Source organism: Triticum dicoccoides, chromosome 7A (genome assembly GCF_002162155.2).
Source record: "Triticum dicoccoides isolate Atlit2015 ecotype Zavitan chromosome 7A, WEW_v2.0, whole genome shotgun sequence".
Lineage (NCBI taxonomy): Eukaryota > Viridiplantae > Streptophyta > Magnoliopsida > Poales > Poaceae > Triticum > Triticum dicoccoides.
Window position 1 is genome coordinate 21,357,110 of NC_041392.1, and position 23,323 is coordinate 21,380,432.

Here is a 23,323-nt window from a genome sequence, read left to right on the forward strand (position 1 = left end):
CATAATAACATCCTTGCTAAAGGTAAGACTATTAATGGGTTCGAATTCATGGTTTACCAAATATGATATTTAAAGGCAAGACTATTAAAAGATAGCCCAACGCAGTATTTGATCAGATGATAGGATGCAACTACAATAAATAAACCAATTCACTACATATTGTCCTGAGTGGCCCCATCTGTTGGTGCTATGGAAGCATGATTCAAAAATTAGAAATGAGTTGTGCCCATTGGTACATCCTGGTACCATGTGATGTGTATGTATTTAACATAATCGGGCATTCTACAATTTTATTTATATCAGTGAACCTACTATGTTTCAATTGTTTCCTTAAAAAAGTAGGATAAACCCCACCTTCTACATCCCTTTCTTGGTAGTAAAATGCAAGGCAATGTTTTAATTAGCTTTTTCCATTAGAAGGTCACACATGGACGCAAAAAAGAAATGTTCCTTTTTGATTATATTTGCATGTATATGTTTTTTTTGTCTTTATGTAAGAAGGCCTGACCTATGGGGAAGATGAGCAGTGGCCTGACCTATGGGGAGTATGAAGACGGGCCCAAGCCTGAAGCAGAGGAGTATCGTGCTCCTGCCCACTTCCGGCAGGAGCTCCTCACCATGGTTGTGAATGGATAAGGAATAGAGATGAGTTGGCATCGGCTGGGCACGTCTATTTCATCTACAAGCGTTCCCACGTAGACAACTCAAGACCGAAAGATTTTTTTTTCTGACCTGGCAACTTAGCGTGCATCAAGATTGGTGCACTTGATCTAACGGCCCTAGAGTCGTTCTCTGGGAGGAGCCAGAAATCTGACGTTCGCTACATATCATTTCTGAAAGAAAAACTATCCTCTCTCTCTCTTCAATATATAGGCAATGCTAATGAGAACAACAAAACGTAGTGGTTAAAAACAAAATGACACGCCAGCAGCTTTGGTCGAATTAATGGCGAAAGGCAACATATAGGCTAATGACAATGAACAGAGACACTGACCAGTCGCAAACAAATTCAGGAAGGTGGCTTGTTTGCTAGTAAGTAGTAACACAACACGCATGCCAGCTGGGTGCATGGATCGGAAGGGCAATCGTGTGAGAATGTACTTAGCGCGTGCGTCTTGGCAAGCATCCACTGCACGCGAAGCACCCCGCCGTATTTGAACACCACGCCGCCTGCCGCCGTGACACACGCCATCTCCTCCGGTCGAGTTAATTGCAAGGAGATATTACACTTGCGCACGTTGTAACGAGCCAGTATCATTGCTCGTGTATGTCACAGTTCAGTACCACTATTCGGCCTAATCGTTACAAAAAAGGTTGACAGGCGTGTAACTCTGTATTGACCATGTATCTGACTGCGCGACCCCACCTGTCAGGCGACACGCTGGCCAATCGGCCCGTGCCCGGTGCGCTGACTTGGACGAGGTCGGCGCTCAAGCTGGACGGAGCGATCAGGCTTTTCGGCCCGCTCGTGGCCCGTTCTGGACCAGACGGTCCGGTCCTGGCCCGCTGAAGAATTTGTTCGGTCCTGTTATTAAATTTCGGCCTGAAATTTTCTCAGTCCTGTCCGGTCTTTGCCCGGTCCGACCGAGCGGACCGAAGGTGCATGCCGTTCTTCTTCGTCGCGGCCACCGGCGACGCCCTGGAAGTGTCCCACCTGGCGCTGTTCATGGGAATCAAGTACTCACTCACACAATTGACACAGGAACAGGGGCAAGAGGTACAAGAAGACTCAGATCACGCGCTGCCTTTTTTTCCTTGTATTCAGTTAGAGAGAGAATATAAAGAACGAGAGTGCCGGCGTTCGATCCGATAATCGCGGCGCCATTCTTGACTAGCCCTTCGCTTCCGTTTCCTTTTACTAGCGACTAACGAGAGAATCCTTTAATCATGCGACCATCCCATGCTTCCGTTTCCTTTTATCAAGTCGAACAGAAAACAGAAGGAACATTCTATTCGTACGTGACTTGCTTACCAAATCTATACGTGATATCTTTGTTTGGATTGTAATAACTGCCCCACGATTTTAGGTAACAGAAGCAATCCAATTCAATTGGTACATAAGTTTACGTAAAAATCATTCTTAGGAATATATCACTACTAAAAAGAAAAAGAACGACAGAAACAGGCTCGATCCTATAATCACGGCGCCATCCCACGACTAAGGGCATGTACAATGGTGCTATCTTAGAAGTGCCACATAGGATAGATGATGGGGTGGAGGAGAGAGAAGTCATAAGAAAAGTCTTGTCTTCTCTTATTTAAGAGAAGACAAGAGATGATCTCTTAGCACAATATGTCTCACCGTATTTTTAGGAATTACTAGTTATTAAAGATAAGACTAAGAAATGACCCATTGTACACGTTGTTTTTTGCCATCTCTAAATTACATGCAAGATTTAAGATAAGACTATCTTATCAACCATTGTACATGCCCTAACTTCACGTCATATTTGATCCGTTAATCACCGCAAGGCCCGCACACAAAAAATCATGGGCTCATGCATGCCCTACAATACTTGCATGCGAGAGAAAAACTTCTAAGGAGGAAACACACGCAGTTTCATGGCTAACAATGGCACCCGCCGGCCGGCGCCCGCCGCGTCCTGTCGCTTCCATGTGTACACTACCGCCGATCTGGACCATCGAGCGCCCTACACCTCCTCCTACGATGTCCAGCAACCCCTCGCGCGTTGTGCCCTCATCGACGGTGACCACGGCCGGTCCTCCCGGTCCAACCTAGGCAGGAGTGCGGTTGGTCCGAGCCCTGATATCAGGACCGCTCAGCTGGTCGGTCCGGTCCGGTTCGGTCCGCCGGCGGCCGGTCAAAACGGCGGCTCGGTCAGGGACCGGACCGGCCCAGACCGTGTCCACCCTGAGTCGGCGCGGTCGGTCTTAGCGGGCTCGGTCGAACCGAGCCGGATCCCACCAGACGAACCCTAGCCTTCCTTCTCCCCTTCTCCATCTCCTCTCTCCCCGTGGATCTCAGGCGATGGCTGTGGTGACCCCTGGCGGCGGCGGTGTCATGGGAGGCAACGATGACCTTCCCGGCCTTGGGAGTGATGACCACGTGGGGCTGGACTGCTCCAGGTCGTCCAACTCCACCGATGACGAGGCAGAGGAGGAGGAGGCGCCCCTGTCCTTGGAGCAATGGTTGCGGCTCACTGAGATGTGGTTGGCCAACCCAACCACAAGCCATCACTGGACTAGTGGAGCGGATGGAGTGCTGTAAATCCCTCCTTTTTCCTTCTGTCTGTTCAAATCATAGGGCTAGGGTTACTGTTCTTAAAGCACAGAAAATATTTCAATTTTGTGGTGGCATGTAGGTTAGATGATGCTATATGGGATGTTAGGGGTCACTTTGATGCTGGGAATAATTTGCATAGGAAGATTTGCAGCTCAGGTGTCACATTTCTGAACCTGTATGCACCGTTGACAGTAGTAGGATTTAATTTTAATGTTGAACTATATCACATGAGAAATACAGCTGCAACAGGAGTTGAGAGAGAGCATGGACTAGATCTGATTGACACGAACATCAAATTGCAAGAACTAAAGAAGCGGTATGAGGATTCATTAGTTCTAAATTTGTTAGCGAGGGCAACAACACCTGTCAGTACAGAGTCAGGTTTTGTTAGTGAGGGTAACATCCATCAGACAACAAATGAATTAGCTGCAGTTATATATGAACCACCTGTTGTTTATGATCTCAGTGAGCCTGCTGTGCTTGCTGTTGATGATCATGGTGTAGTTTTCCAGAGTCAGTGCAGTAGCAGTAGTACAATGCATCCTACACAAGAGAGTAGAAATGTCAAGGGGAAGCTGAAAGATATGTTGGAGGAAGAGGGATTTTTAGAGGAGGGATATAGGAGTTACTCTGACTCTGAGGGTGCATATGACACCGATAACTAAATTTTAGCTGAACACACAGAGATAATAGAGGGGAAGAGATTGGCAGAGAAAGAAGATGAAGATTCAGATGAAGAATCAGAAGATGAACCACCCATGCATTATGAGGGTGACACTGATGTTTGAGGAGGAGGAGGAGGTGAATGTTGCAACTGAAACTTTTGGGGAACGTAGTAATTTCAAAATTTTCCTACGCACACACACAGGATCATGGTGATGCATAGCAACGAGAGGGGAGAGTGTTGTCTAAGTACCCTTGTAGACCGTAAGCGGAAGCGTTTATCAACGCGGTTGATGTAGTCGTACACCTTCACGATCCGTCCCGATCAAGTACCAAACGTACGGCACCTCCGCGTTCAACACACGTTTAGCTCGATGACGTCATCGCCTTCTCGATCCAGCAAGAGGGGCAAAGTAGTAGATGACTTCCGGCAGCACGACAGCGTGGTGACGGTGTTGGTGAAGAACAATCTCCGCAGGGCTTCGCCTAAGCACTACGAAAACTATGACGGAGGATAAACTAGAGGGGACGGGGTAGCCGACACACGGCTTGGTGTTTCTTGATGTGTCTTAGGTGCTAGCCCTACCCCTCTATTTATATGTTGAGCCTTGGGGTCGAAACTTGGAGTAAAAGCCTCCACAAAGTCGGTTTCACCCGAAAGGCAAGAGTCCTTCTCGGACTCCAGGACCAGATGCCAGGGTTCCCGGCGTCTGGACCCAGACGCCAGGGACCCTGACGTCTGGCCTCTGGACTCCGCAAAACTTCCTTTTGCGCTTTCCAAAAACCTTGTGGGCTTTCCCCTTTGGCCCAAATAAATTGTTCTCGTACCCAAACATTTTGGAAAACATCCGGAACCCCTTCTGGTGAATTCATGAACCCTTCCGAAGACTAAACACTATTATCCCATATATCAAAGTTTATCTCCGGACCATTCCGGAGTTCCTCTTCATGTCCGTGATCTTATCTGGAACTCCGAACAACATTCGGTTACCAACATACATAACTCATAAATACTATATCGTCAACGAACGTTAAGCGTGCGGACCCTATGGGTTTGAGAACTATGTAGACATTACCGAGACATTTCTCTGGTCAATAACCAATAGCGGAACCTGGATGCCCATATTGGCTCCTACACATTCTATGAAGATCTTTATCGGTTGAACCGCATAACAACATATGTTGTTCCCTTTGTCATTGGTATGTTACTTGCCCGAGATTCGATCGTCGGTATCTCAATACCTAGTTCAATCTCGTTAACGGCAAGTCTCTTTACTCCTTCCGTAACACATCATTCCACAACTAACTCATTAGTTGCAATGCTTGCAAGGCTTAAGTGATGTGTATTACCGAGTGGGACCAGAGATACCTCTCCGACAATTGTAGTGACAAATCCTAATCTCGAACTATGCCAACCCAACAAGTACCTTCAGAGACACCTGTAGTGGAACATGTATAAGTCATGAAGAAAGCAATAGCAACAAAGTAAACGATCAAGTGCTAAGCTAACGAAATGGGTCAAGTCAATCACATCATTCTCCTAATAATGTGACCCCGTTAATCAAATGACAACTCTTTGTCTATGGTCAGGAAACATAACCATCTTTGATCAACGAGCTAGTCAAGTAGAGGCATACTATTGACAATCTGTTTGTCTATGTATTCACACATGTATCATGTTTCCGGTTAATACAATTCTAGCATGAATAATAAACATTTATCATGATATAAGGAAATAAATAATAACTTTATTATTGCCTCTAGGGCATTGATAACCCACAAGTATAGGGGATCGCAACAGTTTTCGATAAGTAAGAGTGTCGAACCCAATGAGGAGCTAAAGGCAGAACAAATATTCCCTCAAGTTCTATCGACCACCGATACAACTCTACGCACACTTGACGTTTGCTTTACCTAGAACAAGTATGAAACTAGAAGTACTTTGTAGGTGTTGTTGGATAGGTTTGCAAGATAATAAAGATTACGTAAATAAAAAGTAGGGGCTGTTATAAGTAAAGAAGCAATAAAGTAAATATAGAGAGTGTGGAAAGTGGTGGTAGGAGTTGTGAAATTGCCCCTAAGAAATTGACTACTTTACTAGACCGATAGCAGGTATTATGTGGGAGAGGCCACTGCTAGCATGTCATCCCTGACTTGGAATTCTATGCACTTATGATTGGACTATTAGCAAGCATCCGCAACTACTAATATTCATTAAGTTAAAACCCAACCATAGCATTAAGGTATATTGGTCCCCCTTCAATCCCGTATGCATCAATTTCTATGCTAGGTTGAACCTTCTGTCACTCTTGCCCTCCAATACATAGTCCTATCAACATACAACTAACCCTAGGGTGTGATCCACGCACGCAATCATATGATGGGCACCAAAGGACAGCAACATAACCACACGCAAATTAAATCAATCATAGCAATTCATCGACCACTGATAGGACAACGAAAATCTACTCAGACATCATAGGATGGGAACACATCATTGGATAATAATATGAAGCGTAAAGCACCATGTTCAAGTAGAGAGTACAGCGGGTTGCAGGAGAGTGGACCGCTGTAGATACAGGGGGGAAGGTGATGGAGATGTTGGTGAAGATGGCGGAGGTGTTGGTTTAGATTGCGGTGATGATGATGGCCCCCAGTGGCACTCCGGTGCCACCAGAAGTGAGGGGGAGAGGCCCCCTCCTTCTTCTTCTTCCTTGACCTCCTCCCTAGATGGGAGAAGGGTTTCCCCTCTGGTCCTTGGCCTCCATGGTGTGGGAGGGGCGAGAGCCCCTCCGAGATTGGATCTGTCTCTCTGTCTCTCTCTGTTTCTGCGTTCCCAGATTCTACTTTTTCACCGTTTCTCATATTCCCGGAGATTCGTACCTTCGATTGGGCTGAAATTTTAACATGATCTCTATCCGGATATTAGCTTTCTTGCGGCGAAAAAAGGGCATCAACCGCCTTTCGGGTGGCCCACGAGGGTCAGGGGCGCGCCCAGGGGGCAGGCGCGCCCCCCGCCTCATGGCCACCTCGGGCACCGTCTCGCATGGATTTTTCTTCCAAAAAATCATATATATACCAGAAAAAATCTCCGTCAGTTTTTATCACGTTTGGACTCTGTTTGATATGGATATTCTGCGAAACAAAAAACATGCAACAAACAGAAACTGGCACTGGGCACTGGATCAATATGTTAGTCCCAAAAATAGTATAAAAAGTTGCCAAAAGTATATCAAAGTTGTAGAATATTGGCATGGAACAATCAAAAATTATAGATATGACAGAGACGTATCAGCATCCCCAAGCTTAATTCCTGCTCGTCCTCGAGTAGGTAAATGATAAAAAAATTGATGTGGAATGCTACCTAGCATAATCTTGATCACATATCTAATCATGGCATGAATATTAAGATACGAGTGATTCAAAGAAATAGTCTATCATTTGACATAAAAACAATAATACTTGAAGCCTACTAATAAAGCAATCATGTCTTTTCAAAATAACATGGCCAAAGAAAGCTATCCCTACAAAATCATATAGTCTGGCTGTGCTCCATCTTCACCACACAAAATATTCACATCATGCACAACCCCGATGACAAGCCAAGCAATTGTTTCATACTTTTGACGTTCTCAAACCTTTTCAACTTTCACGCAATACATGAGCGGGAGCCATGGACATAGCACTATATGTGGAATAAAATGGTGGTCGTGGAGAAGACAAAAAGGAGAAGATAGTCTCACATCAACTAGGCGTATCAACGGGCTATGGAGATGCCCATCAATAGATATCAATGTGAGTGAGTAGGGATTGCCATGCAACGGATGCACTAGAGCTATAAGTGTATGAAAGCTCCAACTGAAACTAAGTGGGTGTCCATCCAACTTGCTTGCTCATGAAGACCTCGTGCATTTGAGGAAGCCCATCATCGGAATATACAAGCCAAGTTCTATAATGAAAATTCCCACTAGTATATGAAAGTGATAACTTAAGAGACTCTCTATATGAAGAACATGGTGCTACTTTGAAGCACAAGTGTGGAAAGAGGATAGTAGCACTGTCCCTTCTCTCTTTTTCTCTCATTTTTTTGTTTTATTATTATTATTATTATTATTATTATTATTATTATTATTTTGGTGGGCTTCTTTGGCCTCTTTTTTTATTTGGGCTTCTTTGGCCTCTTTTATTTTTTGTAAAGTCCGGAGTCTCATCCCGACTTATGTGGGAATCATAGTCTCCACCATCCTTTCCTCACTGGGGCAATGATCTAATAATGATGATCATCACACTTTTATTTACTTACAACTCAATATTACAACTCGATACTAGAACAAAGATATGACTCTATATGAATGCCTCCGGTGGTGTATCGGGATGTGCAATGATCTAGCGTAGCAATGACATCAAAAAACTGACAAGCCATGAAAACATCATGCTAGCTATCTTACGATCATGCAAAGCAATATGACAATGAATGCTCAAGTCATGTATATGATGATGATGGAAGTTGCATGTCAATATATCTCGGAATGGCTATGGAAATGCCATAATAGGTAGGTATGGTGGCTGTTTTGAGGAAGGTATATGGTGGGTTTATGGTACCGGCGAAAGTTGCGCGGTACTAGAGAGGCTAGCAATGGTGGAAGGGTGAGAGTGCGTATAATCCATGGACTCAACATTAGTCATAAAGAACTCACATGCTTATTGCAAAAATCTATTAGTCATCGAAACAAAGTACTACGCGCATGCTCCTAGGGCGATAGATTGGTAGGAAAAGACCATCGCTCGTCCCCGATCGCCACTCATAAGGAAGACAATCAATAAATAAATCATGCTCTGACTTCATTACATAACGGTTCCACATACATGCATGCTACGGGAATCACAAACCTGAACACAAGTATTTCTAAAATTCACAACTACCCACTAGCATGGCTTTAATATCACCATCTTTATATCGCAAAACTATTGCAAGGAATCAAACATATCATATTCAGTAATCTACAAGTTTTATGTAGGATTTTATGACTAACCATGTGAATGACCAATTCATGTCATCTCTCTAAATAGATATAAGTGAAGCAAGAGAGTTTAATTCTTTCTACAAAAGATATGCCCACGCTCTAACAAATATAAGTGAAGCAAAAGAGCATTTTACAAATGGCGGTTTTCTATGTAAAGAGAAACAGACAATCCAAACTTCAAATGATATAAGTGAAGCACATGAAGCATTCTATAAAGCCATACCCAAAAGATATAAGTGAAGTGCAATGAGCATTCTATAAATCAACCAAGGACTATCTCATACCACCATGATACATAAAAGAAATATGAAAACTAAATGCAAAAGATGCTCCAAGATTTCACATATCGCATGAACGAAACGAATCCGAAAACATACCGATACTTGTTGAAGAAAGAGGGGATGTCTTCCGGGGCATCCCCAAGCTTCGACGCTTGAGTATCCTTGAATATTTACTTGGGGTGCCTCGGTAATCCCCAATCTTGAGCTCTTGCCTCTCTTCCTTCTTCTCACATCGAGACCTTCTCGATCATCGAACACTTCATCCACACAAAAGTTCAACAGAAAACTCGGTAAGATCCGTTAGTATAATAAAGCAAATCACTACTCTAAGTACTGTTGCAAACCAATTGATATTTTGTTTTTGCATTGTGTCTACTGTAATATAACTTTTTCATGGTTTAATCCACTGATATAAATTTGATAGTTTCATCAAAACAAGCAAACTATGCATCAAAAACAGAATCTGTCTAAAACAGAACAGTCTGTAATAATCTGAACATTCACCATACTTATGTTACTTGAAAAAGTCTACCAAAATTAGGAAAAATAAAAAATTTGTATAGTAAGTCAGTGCAAAAAGAATCAGAACCATTTGACATTCCAGCAAAAAATGTAAAATCGCGCACTACAGCCAAAGTTTTTGTCCTGCACCGTACAAACCATCAAGCAAATGTAAACATCCTAAAGGCAAACCTTGGCACATTATTTTTATAATACAATGGAATTGTACAAGGGTATAATTATTTTTGTTGAAAAGTTTCTGTAATAAAGATTCACAAAGTTGCCGTGAGCATGAACAAAGTTCAAGGAGCTCTCCCACTTCAACAATGTTTATCTTTCTCACTTTCACTTTCCTTTTTGAAAAAGTTTTGGGTTCCCCTCTTTATTTTTGTTGTTTTTAAACTATAGGAAAGCACTCAACAGAAATAAATGACTCTCTAAAACTTTCGGGTTGTCTCCTTGGCAGCGCTTTCTTTAAATCCATTAAGGTAGGCATATAGTGCTCAAGTAATGAATCCACCCGGATCCCAAGGTATATCAAAGCCAATTTTAATTAACAATGATTTTTTATTTAGTAGTGAGAACAAAGTAACATATATCATGTAATGACGAAGTCTAACTCTCTTCCTATGCATCGACATGTCATAAAAGAACAATTCATGCACACATAATAAAGGCCAATGCATAATATAAACAGTTTCTTGCAATTTTATCGTATTGGAAACATAGAGAGGTGGAGATATAGTTTCTCTCTCATAATAATTGCAAGTAGGAGCAGCAAGCGCATGCATATTATATTCATCAAAATCATCATGTGCAACGGTAAAAGGCAACCCATCAATATAATCCTTAATAAGGGCAAACTTCTCCAATATAGTGTAGTCGGGAGAATTCAAAAAGATAATAGGACTATCATGTGTGGGTGCAATAGCAACAATTTCATGTTTAACATAAGGAACTATAGCAAGTTCATCTCCATAAGCATAATTCATATTGGCATCTTGGCCACAAGCATAGCAAGCATCATCAAAAAGGGATATTTCAAGAGAATCAACGGGATCATAACAATCATCATAGCAATCATCCTTTGGTAAGCACGAAGGGAAATTAAACAATGTATGAGTTAAAGAGTTACTCTCATTAGAAGGTGGGCATGAGTAGCTAATCCGCTCTTCCTCCTTTTGTTCTTCGCTCTCCTCCTCATCTTTTTCATCCAATGAGCTCACAGTTTCATCAATTTCTTCTTCCATAGACTCCTGCAAAATATTAGTCTCTTCTTCGACAGCGGGGTAGTCCTCAATATATGGTTCAACAAAGGCATTAGAAGCATAATTATCATAGCAATATTTAAGTATGTCAAAATTTTCAGATTTGTAAAGAGTAGCATCATACGTTTCAATCAAAGAAGCAATTTCATAAGCACCCTTAAAAGCAACAAATTCTTCAATTTGTTGAACATCATAGTAACTATAAACACCCTTAGCATACAAAGATACAGTTCCATTATCACTAAACTCACATTGATAGGGAAGGTGTTTCTTAGGGTTTTCAGAACAACAAGTAATATCATATATTTCGCATAAATTCCAAGCATAGAATTGCAAAAGATGAATTTGACCCAGTAAAATTTTCCCTTTTTCAGATATTCGGTGTCGCACATAACCAGCATACTCATCTAAAGATTTTCCCTCAACTAAGGTAGTTGGGGTTTCAGCACGAGCACAAAGGCATCGAAGATGATCCAAGTAATAAGCTTCAGAAGTGTGATAGATTTTGAGTGGTTCTTCAACCATTGGTGTAGCAGGTACAACTAAAGATAGAAAACAACTAAGAACAACAAATAAAAATTACTTAGTGATAAAGCACACAAGCACACACGAGAATATTCACCCCACGCTATTGCTCCCCGGCAACGGCGCCAGAAAAAGGTCTTGATAACCCACAAGTATAGGGGATCGCAACAGTTTTTGATAAGTAAGAGTGTCGAACCCAACGAGGAGCTAAAGGCAGAACAAATATTCCCTCAAGTTCTATCGACTACCGATACAACTCTACGCACGCTTGACGTTCGCTTTACCTATAACAAGTATGAAACTAGAAGTACTTTGTAGGTGTTGTTGGATAAGTTTGCAAGATAATAAAGATTACGTAAATAAAAAGTAGGGGCTTTTATAAGTAAAGAAGAAATAAAGTAAATATAGCGAGTGTGGAAAAGTGGTGGTAGGAGTTATGAAATTTCCCCTAAGCAATTGACTACTTGACTAGACCGATAGCAAGTATTATGTGGGAGAGGCCACTGCTAGCATGTCATTCCTGACTTGGAATTATATGCACTTATGATTGGAACTATTAGCAAGCATCCGCAACTACTAATGTTCATTAAGGTAAAATCCAACCATAGCATTAAGGTATATTGGTCCCCCTTCAATCCTGTATGCATCAATTTCTATGCTAGGTTGAAGCTTCTATCACTCGTGCCCTCCAATACATAGTCCTATCAGCATACAACTAACCCTAGGGTGTGATCCACGGGCGCAATCATATGATGGGCACCAAAGGACAGCAACATAACCACAAGCAAATTAAATCAGTCATAGCAATTCATCAACCACCGATAGGAGAACAAAAATCTACTCAGACATCATAGGATGGCAGCACATCATTGGATAACAATATGAAGCATAAAGAACAATGTTCAAGTAGAGGGTACAGCGGGTTGCGAGAGAGTGGAACGCTGTAGATAGAGGGGGGAAGGTGATGGAGATGTTGGTGAAGATGGCGGAGGTGTTGGTGTAGATCGCGGTGATGATGATGGCCCCCGGTGGCACTCCGGTGCCACCAAAAGCGAGGGGGAGAGAGCCCCCCTCCTTCTTCTTCTTCCTTGACCTCCTCCCTAGATGGGAGAAGGGTTTCCCCTCTGGTCCTTGGCCTCCATGGCGTGGGAGGGGCGAGAGCCCCTCCGAGATTGGATATGTCTCTCTGTTTCTCTCTGTTTCTGCGTTCCCAGATTCTACCCTTTCACCGTTTCTTATATTCTTGGAGATCCGTAACTCCGATTGGGCTGAAATTTTAACACGATCTCTATCCGGATATTAGCTTTCTTGCGGCGAAAGAAGGGTATCAACCGCCTTACGGGTGGCCCACGAGGGTCAGGGGTGCGCCCCCTGCCTCGTGGCCACCTCGGGCACCGTCTCGCGTGGATTTTTCTTCCAAAAAATCATATATATTCCAAAAAAATATCCGTCAGTTTTTATCCCGTTTGGACTCCGTTTGATATGGATATTCGGAGAAACGAAAAACATGCAACAAACAGGAACTGGCACTGGGCACTGGATCAATATGTTAGTCCCAAAAATAGTATAAAAAGTTGCCAAAAGTAGATCAAAGTTGTAGAATATTGGCATGGAACAATCAAAAATTATAGATACGACGGAGACGTATCAGGCATATTTCCTTCAGTCTCCCACATGCACTAGAGTCAATAATCTAGATTACACAGTAATGATTCTAACACCCATGGAGCCTTGGTGATGATCATGTTTTGCTCATAGAAGAGGCTTAGTCAACGGGTCTGCAATATTCAGATTCGTATTTATCATGCAAATCTCTATGTCTCCGACCTGGACTTGGTCCCGGATGGAGTTGAAGCGTCTCTTGATGTGCTTGGTTCTCTTGTGAAATCTGGATTCCTTTGCCAAAGCAATTGCACCAGTATTGTCACAAAAGATTTTCATTGGTCCAGATGCACTAGGTATGACACCTAGATCGGATATGAACTCCTTCATCCAGACTCCTTCATTTGCTGCTTCCAAAGCAGCTATGTACTCCGCTTCACATGTAGATCCCGCTACAACGCTTTGTTTAGAACTGCACCAACTGACAGCTCCACCGTTTAATAAATTCATGTATCCGGTTTGTGATTTAGAATCGTCGGGATCAGTGTCAAAGCTTGCATCGACGTAACCATTTACGACGAGCTCCTTGTCACCTCCATGAACGAGAAACATATCCTTCATCCTTTTTAGGTATTTCAGGATGTTCTTGACCACTGTCCAGTGATCCACTCCTGGATTACTCTGGTACCTCCATGCTAAACTAATAGCAAGGCACACATCAGGTCTGGTACACAGCATTGCATACACGATAGAGCCTATGGCTGAAGCATAGGGAACATCTTTCATTTTCTCTCTATCTTCTGTAGTGGTCGGGCATTGAGTCTTACTCAACTTCACACCTTGTAACACAGGCAAGAACCCTTTCTTTGCTTGATCCATTTTGAACTTCTTCAAAATTTTGTCAAGGTATGTGCTTTGTGAAAGTCCAGTTAAGTGTCTCGATCTATCTCTATAGATCTTGATGCCCAATATATAAGCAGCTTCACCGAGGTCTTTCATTGAAAAACTCTTATTCAAATATCCTATTATGCTATCCATAAATTCTATAACATTTCCAATCAACAATATGTCATGCACATATAATATTACAAATTCTACTGAGCTCCCACTCACTTTCTTGTAAATACAGCCTTCTCCAAAAGTGTGTATAATACCATATGCTTTGATCACACTATCAAAACGTTTATTCCAACTCCGAGAGGCTTGCACCAGTCCATAAATGGATCGCTGGAGCTTGCACACTTTCTTAGCTCCCTTTGGATCGACAAAACCTTCCAGTTGCATCATATACAACTCTTCGTCCAGAAATCCATTCAGGAATGCAATTTTGACATCCATTTGCCAAATTTCATAATCACAAAATGCAGAAATTGCTTACATGATCCGGACAAACTTAAGCATCGCTAAGTGTGAGAAGGTCTCATCGTAGTCAATCCCTTGAACTTGTCGAAAACCTTTTGCAACAAGTCGAGCTTTATAGACAGTAACATTACCATCAATGTCAGTCTTCTTCTTGAAGATCCATTTATTCTCGATGGCTTGCCGATCAACGGGCAAGTCAACCAAAGTCGACACTTTGTTCTCATACATGGATCCCATCTCAGATTTCATGGCTTCAAGCCATTTTTCGGAATCTGGGCTCACCATCGCTTCTTCATAGTTTGTAGGTTCATCATGGTCTAGCAACATAACCTCTAGAACAGGATTACCGTACCACTCTGGTGCGGATCTTACTCTAGTTGACCTATGAGGTTCAGTAACAACTTGATCTGAAGTTTCATGATCATCATCATTAACTTCCTCACTAATTGGTGTAGACATCATAGGAACCGGTTACTGTGATGAACTACTTTCCAATAAGGGAGCAGGTACTGTTACCTCATCATGTTCTACTTTCCTCCCACTCAATTCTTTCGAGAGAAACTCCTTCTCTAGAAAGGATCCATTCTTAGCAACGAATGTCTTGCCCTCGGATCTGTGATAGAAGGCGGTGTACCCAACAGTTTCCTTTGGGTATCCTATGAAGACACATTTCTCCGATTTAGGTTCGAGCTTATCAGGTTGAAGCTTTTTCACATAAGCATCGCAGCCCCAAACTTTAAGAAACGACAACTTTGATTTCTTGCCAAACCATAGTTCATAAGGTGCCGTCTCTAAAGCATATCCCCAAAATGATAGCGGTAAATCAGTAAGAGACATCATAGATCACACCATATCTAGTAAAGTACGATTACGATGTTTGGACACACCATTACGCTGTGGTGTTCCGGGTGGCATGAGTTGCAAAACTATTCCGCATTGTTTCAAATGTAGACCAAACTCGTAACTCAAATATTCTCCTCCACGATCAGATCGTAGAAACTTTATTTTCTTGTTACGATGATTTTCAACTTCACTTTGAAATTCTTTGAACTTTTTAAATGTTTCAGACTTATGTTTCATTAAGTAGATATAGCCATATCTGCTTAAATCATCCGTCAAGGTCAGAAAATAACGATACCCGCCGCGAGCTTCAATATTCATTGGACCACGTACATCAGTATGTATGATTTCCAACAAATCAGTTGCTCGCTCCATAGTTCCGGAGAACGGCGTTTTAGTCATCTTGCCCATGAGGCATGGTTCGCAAGTACCAAGTGATTCATAATCAAGTGATTCCAAAAGTCCTTCAGTATGGAGTTTCTTCATGCGCTTTATACCAATATGACCCAAACGACAGTGCCACAAATAAATTGCACTATCATTATCAACTCTGCATCTTTTGGCTTCAATATTATGAATATGTGTATCACTACTATCGAGATTCATCAAAAATAGACCACTCTTCAAGGGTGCATGACCATAAAAGATATTACTCATATAAATAGAACAACCATTATTCTCGGATTTAAATGAATAGCCGTCTCGCATTAAGCAAGATCCAGATATAATGTTCAAGCTCAACGTTGGCACCAAATAACAATTACTTAGGTCTCAAACTAATCCTGAAGGTAGATGTAGATCACATCAACTTTATTTAGCGTGCCGACGGCGATCACACCAACTTTGGAACCATGTCCCACGCGCATCGTCACCTCGTCCTTAGCCAGTGTTCGCTTAATCCATAGTCCCTGTTTCGAGTTGCAAATATTAGCAACAGAACTAGTATCAAGTACCCAGGTGCTACTGCGACCTCTGGTAAGGTACACATCAATAACATGTATATCACATATACCTTTGTTCACCTTGCCATCCTTCTTATCCGCTAAATACTTGGGGCAGTTCCGCTTCCAGTGACCAGTCTGTTTGCAGTAGAAGCAATCAGTCTCAGGCATAGGTCCAGACTTAGGTTTCTTCTCCTGAGCAACAACTTGTTTGCTGTTCTTCTTGAAGTTCCCCTTCTTCTTCCCTTTGCCCCTTTTCTTGAAACTGGCGGTCTTATTGACCATCAGCACTTGATGCTCCTTTTTGATTTCTACCTCCACAGCCTTTAGCATTGCGAAGAGCTCGAAAATTGACTTATTCATCCCTGGCATATTATAGTTCATCATGAAGCTCTTGTAGCTTGGTGTCAGTGATTGAAGAACTCTATCAATGACACTATCAATAGGAAGATTAACTCCCAGTTGAGTCAAGTGATTATGATACCCAGACATTTTGAGTATATGCTCACTGACAGAACTATTCTCCTCCATCTTGCAGCTATAGAACTTATTGGAGACTTCATATCTCTCAATCCGGGCATTTGCTTGAAATATTAACTTCAATTCCTGGAACATCTCATATGCTCCATGACGTTCAAAACGTCGTTGAAGTCCCGGTTCTATGCCGTAAAGCGTGGCACACTGAACTATCAAGTAGTCATCAGCTTTGCTCTGCCAGATGTTCATAACATCTGGTGTTGCTCCTGCAGCAGGTTTGGCACTTAGCGGTGCTTCCAGGACGTAATTCTTCTGTGCAGCAATGAGGATAATCCTCAAGTTACGGACCCAGTCAGTGTAATTGCTACCATCATCTTTCAACTTTGCTTTCTCAAGGAACACATTGAAATTCAACGGAATAACAACACGAGCCATCTATCTACAACAAACATAGACATGCAAAATACTATCAGGTACTAAGTTCATGATAAATTTAAGTTCAATTAATCATATTACTTAAGAACTCCCACTTAGATAGACATCCCTCTAATCATCTAAGTGATCACGTGATCCAAATCAACTAAACCATAACCGATCATCACGTGGAATGGAGTAGTTTTGAATGGTGAACATCACTATGTTGATCATATCTACTATATGATTCACGCTCGACCTTTCGGTCTCAGTGTTCCGAGGCCATATCTGCATATGCTAGGCTTGTCAAGTTTAACCTGAGTATTCCGCATGTGCAAAAACTGGCTTGCACCCGTTGTAGATGGACGTAGAGCTTATCACACCCGATCATCACGTGTTGTCTGGGCACGACGAACTTTGGCAACGGTGCATACTCAGGGAGAACACTTTTATCTTGAAATTTAGTGAGAGATCATCTTATAATGCTACCGTCAAACAAAGCAAAATAAGATGCATAAAAGATAAACATCACATGCAATCAATATAAGTGATATGATATGGACATCATCATCTTGTGCTTGTGATCTCCATCTCCGAAGCACCGTCATGATCACCGTCGTCACCGGCACGACACCTTGATCTCCATCGTAGCATCGTTGTCATCTCGCCAACTATTGCTTCTACGACTATCGCTACCGCTTAGTGATAAAGTAAAGCATTACAGGGTGATTGCATTGCATACAATAAAGAGACAACCATATGGCTCCTGCCAGTTGCCGATAACTCGGTTACAAAACATGATCATCTCATACAATAAAATATAGCATGATGTCTTGACCATATCACATCACAACATGCCCTGCAAAAAAAGTTTGACGTCCTCTACTTTGTTGTTGCAAGTTTTACGTGGCTGCTACGTGCCGAGCAAGAACCGTTCTTACCTACGCATCAAAACCACAATGATAGTTCGTCAAGTTAGTGCTGTTTTAACCTTCTCAAGGACCGGGCGTAGCCACGCTCGGTTCAACTAAAGTTGGAGAAACTGACACCAGCCAGCCACCTATGTGCAAAGCACGTCGATAGAACCAGTCTCGCGTAAGCGTACGCGTAATGTCGGTCCGGCCGCTTCATCCAACAATACCGCCGAACCAAAGTGTGACATGCTGGTAAGCAGTATGACTTGTATCACCCACAACTCACTTGTGTTCTACTCGTCCATATGACATCTACGCATAAAACCTGGCTCAGATGCCACTGTTGGGGAACGTAGTAATTTCAAAATTTTCCTACGCACACACACAAGATCATGGTGATGCATAGCAACGAGAGGGAAGAGTGTTGTATACGTACCCTCGTAGACCGTAAGAGGAAGCGTTTATCAACGCGGTTGATGTAGTCGTACACCTTCATGGTCCGTCCCGATCAAGTACCAAACGTACGACACCTCTGCATTCAGCACACGTTCAGCTCGATGACGTCATCGCCTTCTCGATCCAGCAAGAGGGGCGAAGTAGTAGATGAATTCCGGCAGCACGACGGCGTGGTGACGGTGTTGGTGAAGAACTATCTCCGCAGGGCTTCACCTAAGCACTACGAAACTATGACGGAGGATAAACTAGAGGGGACGGGGTAGCCGACACACGGCTTCGTGTTTCTTGATGTGTCTTGGGTGCTATCCCTACCCCTCTATTTATATGTTGAGCCTTGGGGTCGAAACTTGGAGTAAAAGCCTCCACAAAGTTGGTTTCACTCGAAAGGCAAGAGTCCTTCTCGGACTCCAGGGCCAGACGCCAGGGTTCCCGGCGTCTGGACCCATATGCTAGGGACCCTGGCGTCTGGCCTCTCGACTCCGCAAAACTTCCTTTTGCGCTTTCCAAAAACCTTGTGGGATTTCCCCTTTGGCCCAAATAAAGTGTTCTCGTACCCAAACATTTCGGGAAACATCCGGAACCCCTTCAGGTGAATTCTGAAACCCTTCTGAAGACTAAACACTATTATCCCATATATCAAACTTTATCTCCGGACCATTCCGGAGTTCCTTTTCATGTCCGTGATCTTATCCGGAACTCCGAACAACATTCAGTTACCAACATACATAACTCATAAATACTATATCATCAACGAACGTTAAGCGTGCGGACCCTACGGGTTCGAGAACTATGTAGACATGACCGAGACATTTCTCTGGTCAATAACCAATAGTGGAACATGATTGCCCATATTGGCTCCTACATATTCTACGAAGATCTTTATCAGTCGAACCGCATAACAACATACGTTGTTCACTTTCTCATCGGTATGTTACTTGCCCAAGATTCGATCGTCGGTATCTCAAAACCTAGTTCAATCTCGTTACCGGCAAGTCTCTTTACTCATTCCGTAAGACATCATCCCGCAACTAACTCATTAGTTGCAATGCTTGCAAGGCTTAAGTGATGTGTATTACCGAGTGGCCCAGAGATACCTCTCCGGCAATCAGAGTGACAAATCCTAATCTCAAAATACACCAACCCAACAAGTACCTTTGGAGACACCTGTAGAGCACCTTTATAATCACCCAGTTACGTTGTGACGTTTGGTAGCACACAAAGTGTTCCTCCGGTAAACAGGAGTTGCATAATCTCATAGTCATAGGAACATGTATAAGTCATGAAGAAAGCAATAGCAACAAACTAAACGATCAAGTGCTAAGCTAACGAAATGGGTCAAGTCAATCACATCATTCTCCTAATGATGTGACCCCATTAATCAAATGACAACTCTTTGTCTATGGTCAGGAAACATAACCATCTTTGATCAACGAGCTAGTCAAGTAGAGGCATACTAGTGACACTCTGTTTGTCTATGTATTCACACATGTATCATGCTTTCGGTTAATACAATTCTAGCATGAATAATAAACATTTATCATGATATAAGGAAATAAATAATAACTTTATTATTGCCTCTAGGGCATATTTCCTTCAGAAACGAGTACTCAAACTGAAAGAGAAAAACCACCCATACAAGAACATGCAAAGAAGAGGCAGAAGCTGGAAGTCAGGAGACGCCCCACCAGCAGGTCACACTCTAGTGTGTTAGAGGAGGTGAAACCTGATTTTAATCCTTCATCTGATGAAAAAGATCATGGCTTGCTGTTTGACAGTGATGATGGACATGAGGCACCAGCATATTTGTCCTACAAAAAGGCATGAAGAGTAGGGCAAAGAAAAGGAAACCTAGGATATGGTACAATGAAAAACTTGAGCAACCACATCAGTAGTTATGTATGAACATGTGCTTCAAGAATTAGCAGAAATTTAGAGAAGCATCGTTGAGCCTACACATTACATAGTCCAGAAATTTCAGGTACCACAAAAACTCAGACAAAAGGATCATTGCCTGTTGCAAACAAGAGCACTGTCAGTTCTTCATAGTTGCTACCATTATCAAAGGGGGAAATACATTCGCTGTCAAAAAGATGAGGTTGCAGCACACTTACCCAAGTAGTACAGAGTCATCTAGGGTTAGTGCAAAGAAGCAATATCCCAAGCTGAGGGACTATGCCCAAACTATCATGAATACAAGCCCTGGAAGTAGAGTTGTTGTTGCAACAATAACTCCAAAAGCTACAACAAAAATACCACATCCAGGACCAAGGATTCATGCTATGTTCTTCTGCATAAATGGAGCCAGGGAGAGATTTCTGAATGCATGCAGGCCATTCATTGGTTAGTTACACGTTACTTTGCTTTATTTGGAATGTTTTGTTAATGTTCATGCCACATTTGCTTTATACATGTTTGTTGTTTTATACATGTTTGTTGTTTGCATCTAAATGTAGGTGCTGATGCATGCTTTATCAAGCTGAATACTGGTGCTCAAATCCTAGCCGTCACTGGCAGAGATGGCAATAACAACATATTTCCACTTGCATTTGCTATAGTTGGACAACAGGACACATCAAACTGGTGTTGGTTTGTGCACCAACTAAAGATATGTCTAGGAGGAGAAGTTGGTAAATTTGACCCTTACACTATCATGTCTGATAGACAGAAGGTATGCATCTCCTTGTTTATCTTTGTGCATATAAGTTATGTTCTAGATAGTAGCTTCAGTACTCCAGTAGCTTAGTGTTATATTATGTGAACAGGGGCTACTAAGTGAAGTAAATCAGGTATCTCCAAACTGCCATCAAAGATTTTGCTTTAAACACCTATATGCAAATTTCCAAAATGATGGGTTTAGGGGGGAAGATCTAAAGAAATGCATGGATAATGCCAGCTATGCTTATAACCAGCACAAGTTTAACATTGCAATGAGTGATCTGAAAAAATGAGAGTGAGGAAGCTTGGAAGTGGCTGAGTGGAATACCTAAACAACATTGGGCTAGGTATGCTTTTGACACCAAATGCAAGACAGACTTGGTTGTTAAGAGCCTGTCAGAGGTGCTCAACAAGTACATCTTAAATTTCAAGAAAAAACCTATTAGGACTAGTATTAAGGACAAGAAGATGGTGAGGTGGCATAGGAATATTGAGAGAGAGGAAAGACGGCTATGTGGGAGATCACACCCCATTATGCTGAGAAGCTAGAGGTCGAAAAGGAAAGGGCCAGGTACTACAAACCCATTCAAGCAGGTGTAAATCTATGGCAAGTGACCAGTGGGCAGCAAACACATCCAGTCAACTTGGACATGCATACATGTGGTTGTAGAAAGTGGGACCTGTCTGGCATACCATGCAACCATGATATATCTGCAATTAACAAGGGAAAAAGGTTTCCAGAGGAGTATGTTTCTATATTCTTCAAAAAACCTTTTTACATAGCATCATATGAACCTATGATATATCCTGTCCCTGGTGAACATGACTGGACAAAGACAACTGGACCAGGCATAGATCCACCTGAATTTCATGTGAAGAGAGGAAGGAAAAAAGAGAAGAGGATAAAGGGCAGGTTGGAACTTCCAAAGCCAAATGACAGTTCTAGAATGGCCACTATAACATGTAGTAATTGTGGACTTCAAGGACAAAGGTACACCAACTGCAAGGTTCAACAGAAACTAGAGCTGGCTACAAGGAAAAACAAGCATGTGGTAATCCCTTGTTAATTAGTACTATGGTTTCTATTACTATATTTTGAGTAAATACCATGTTTGACTTACTAACATGTTTCTTTTTGTTTGCAATGCACCTGCAAGATCAAGGAATGCTCATGAAGCTTCTCCACCTTCAAGATCACAGCACCATCTGCATCTGCTGCTAGATCTGCTTCTGCAAGGGCATCTAGTGCTAGATCTGCTGCTGCAAGTGGATCTGGTGCTAGATATGCAACTGCAACGACATCTGGTGCTAGATCTTCTGTTGCAAGGGACCAAAGGCCATTCTTTGCTCCAAGATCTGCCTCTGGAGCTTCAACTTATGGTGCAATGGCATCTGATGACCCAATAGGTCATTCTGGATGGATGTCCTATGTTAATGCCAGTAGGGGAGGTCAAAACTCAGTGTCATGAGGGTGCATCTGGGTTATGCTGATGGACAATATTTTGAACTATGTTATGTCTGCATCTGGGTTATGTTTCTGAACAATGTTATGCATACTCAGTTTGATGTGTACTAAGTCTGATGAGTACCCACTATGTTTGGTATGATGTGATGAGTAATAAGTTTGTTCTGATGTGATGAGTACTAAGTTTTTTATGATGTGATGAGTTAAGTTTGTTATGATGTGATGAGTTAAGTTTGTTATGATGTGATGAGTTAAGTATGATATGATGTGATGAGTTAAGTTTGATATGGTGTGATGAGTACTAAGTTTGATCTGATAGGGTTTAGGGGTTCTCGACGTCGATGGACCCTAGATGAGTAACCTATAGGGTTTAGGGGTTCTCGATGTCGACGAACCCTAAATGAGTAACCTATAGGGTTTAGGGGTTCTCAACATCGACGGACCCTAGATGAGTAACCTATAGGGTTTAGGGGTTCTCGACGTCGACGGACCCTAAATGACTAACCAATAGGGTTTAGGGGTTCTCGACGCCGATGAACCCTAAATGACTAACCAATAGGGTTTATGGGTTCTCGACGTCGACGGACCCTAAATGAGTGACCTATAGGGTTTAGGGGTTCTCGACGTTGACGGACCCTAAATGACTAACCGATAGGGTTTAGGGTTCTCGACGTCGATGGTCCCTAAATGA

The 23,323-nt window shown here is 42.4% G+C and overlaps 1 protein-coding gene across 1 annotated transcript in view; it reads right to left on the reverse strand.

Moving 5' to 3' along the window:
* Positions 1-862: 862 nt before the first annotated feature.
* LOC119332900 (probable protein phosphatase 2C 37) overlaps positions 863-23,323 on the reverse strand; it is a 24,214-nt gene continuing 1,753 nt past the window's right edge. Inside the window, exons 3-5 of the mRNA XM_037605995.1 lie at positions 1,087-1,205; positions 995-1,036; positions 863-879 (exon numbers count right to left, since the gene is read on the reverse strand). Coding sequence (XP_037461892.1) covers positions 863-879; positions 995-1,036; positions 1,087-1,205 — 178 coding nt within the window. The remainder of the gene's footprint in view (positions 880-994; positions 1,037-1,086; positions 1,206-23,323) is intronic.